The following is a 2,147-nucleotide window of genomic DNA, read 5'->3' on the forward strand; positions in this document are numbered from 1 at the left end:
GTGCCTTACTCTTTGAGCCACAGGCGCCACCCCGTTGATTCATTTCCTAACTGTGGCAGGCACACAGCAGAGAGCCAGAGATGTGGATGCTTCGATGTGACAAGTGGTGATGAGGGAACAGTGGAGAGCACGGGCTCCGTGTGTGACGGAGCTGGGCTGCACTGGCCGGCTGGTCTTGGGTATGACCATTTGGTGCCTCCATGTCCCTGAGCAAAGTGGCAACAGAGACAGCCTCACAGGTTGTGGGATTTAAATGAGATGATCCATGCCCTTGAGACATTAATGTCACTGTCACCGTAGGCATCGCTGCCATCATACAAGGAGAAGCCTGTGTCTGGAAGTGCCACCTCAGCAGGCTGGCGTGGTGGAATGGGCCGCTCCACAGAGAGGCCACTTTCGGTTTGATGATCAGAGCTGACTTCCTCATGTTTCCTTCCAGAGTCCCCACTGGACAGCAGAGCTTCCCCGTCCAAGCTGCTGCCTCTAAGCCCAAAGCCGTAATTGCCATGGCCAGATGGGACTTGGGGTGCAGTTGGGCCAGGATGGTATTGTGAAAAGTTAGGGTTTCCTGGTTCTAAGACCCCAACCATTTACCAGGAATCATCTCATTTAAACCCCACAGCAGCCTTTTCAGATTGATTTTGTCGTGACTGCCAAATGGTTCCTGGCGGTCAGCAAGGCTGTTTTCAGGGGTAGGAGTTCAACAATGACTCATTCATTCCCTGTGAGCCTCACCTTGTCAGTTAGGCTGCTGTCGCAGGCAGGGTGTGCCAGGAGCAGCCGCACTAGGTCGGAGTTGCCGTGGTGACAGGCCAGCATGAGGGCGGAGGCTCCCTCGTGGTCCTGCAGGTTGACGTCTGCCTGGCAGCTCAGCAGCGCGCGGACCATGTCCTCCCTGTCGTGGCTGACTCCCAGCATCAGCGCAGTCTGGCCTCCCTGCACACAGGGCCATAGGGCATGCTGAGGTCAGTGCCAATGGGAAGGGGCCCCTCTGCAGCCTGGCCCCCTCTACAAAGACTTCTCATGAAAATAACCATTGATCTGAAGCCCCCTCTGGCCTTAGTGGGGAGTCACATTTCTTCTCTTCTTGGACACTAGCCCAATGCCCTGTCCTCTCTCTGCCTCCCCGTCTCTCTGGGCACTGACCATTTGGTATTGCAATTTGCCAGTCTCTGTCTTTCTTGTGACATTGTTGATGGCAGGGACGAAGGTTTTATTGGGTCTCTGTCTCCCCAGTCCCCAGTGCCTGGCACCAGGAATATGCTGGTAAGTGTTGAATGAGGGACAGATGATGGGTGGGGGCTCAGCACTGAGGCTCCTTACTTCCTGCCCCCCGGCTTTCTCCAGGAAGCCTTGGTCTGCTCAATGCCTCTGGTATTTTCAGTTTAATGATACCCCAAACCCTCTGGCTCAACACGATCTGTTTGAACATCCCTGTGGTCACTTCTACTCTAGCCACTGACAATAATATTGGCCATCCCTGAAATCATCAGTGGATGGAACAACAGACTGGAGCCAGAAAGCAAGTCCAGGCTCTATTCCTGCCGTGTGTGACCCTGCCCACTTCACTTGTTGTTCCTGAATTTTTTTTTTTTTGAGACAGAGTCTCACTTTGTCATCCTTGGTAGAGGCCGTGGCATCAAAGCTCACAGCAACCTCCAACTCCTGAGTTCAAGTGATTTTCTTGCTTCAGCCTCCCAACTAGCTGGGACTCAAGGGACCGGCCACAATGCCCACCTAGTTTTTAGATGTGGGGTCTTGCTCTTGCTCAGGTTGGTCTTGAACTCCTGACCTCAAGCAATCCACCCACTCCTAGCTTCCTGGAGTGCTAGGATTATAGGCATGAGCCACTGAGCCTGGCCTATGTTGTCCCTGAATCTTGGCTTTTCTTATTATTATTTTTCATTTTAAATAATAGGCCATTTCCAATCTGAGCAAAAATAGAAAAACTAGCATTGTGGTGGGTGCCTCTAGTCCCACATACTCCGGAGGCTAAGGAAGAAGGATCACTTCAACACAGGAGTTGGAGGTTGCTGTGAGCTGTGATGACACCATGACACTCTACCCAGGACAACAGAATGAGACTCTGTCTCAGAAAATAAAACAAAACAAAAACCCAGCCATTTAAAGAACCTTACTGGTTTTTT

At 51.9% G+C, this 2,147-nt stretch overlaps 1 protein-coding gene across 1 annotated transcript in view; it reads right to left on the bottom strand.

Annotated features, from left to right (window-relative positions):
* KANK4 (KN motif and ankyrin repeat domains 4) overlaps positions 1-2,147 on the bottom strand; it is a 44,894-nt gene that overhangs the window by 4,446 nt on the left and 38,301 nt on the right. Inside the window, exon 8 of the mRNA XM_012807188.1 lies at positions 736-936. Within this exon, the coding sequence (XP_012662642.1) occupies positions 736-936 (201 nt within the window). The remainder of the gene's footprint in view (positions 1-735; positions 937-2,147) is intronic.

This window comes from Otolemur garnettii, unplaced genomic scaffold (assembly GCF_000181295.1).
Source record: "Otolemur garnettii isolate 467f Iridium unplaced genomic scaffold, OtoGar3 scaffold00066, whole genome shotgun sequence".
Classification (NCBI taxonomy): domain Eukaryota; kingdom Metazoa; phylum Chordata; class Mammalia; order Primates; family Galagidae; genus Otolemur; species Otolemur garnettii.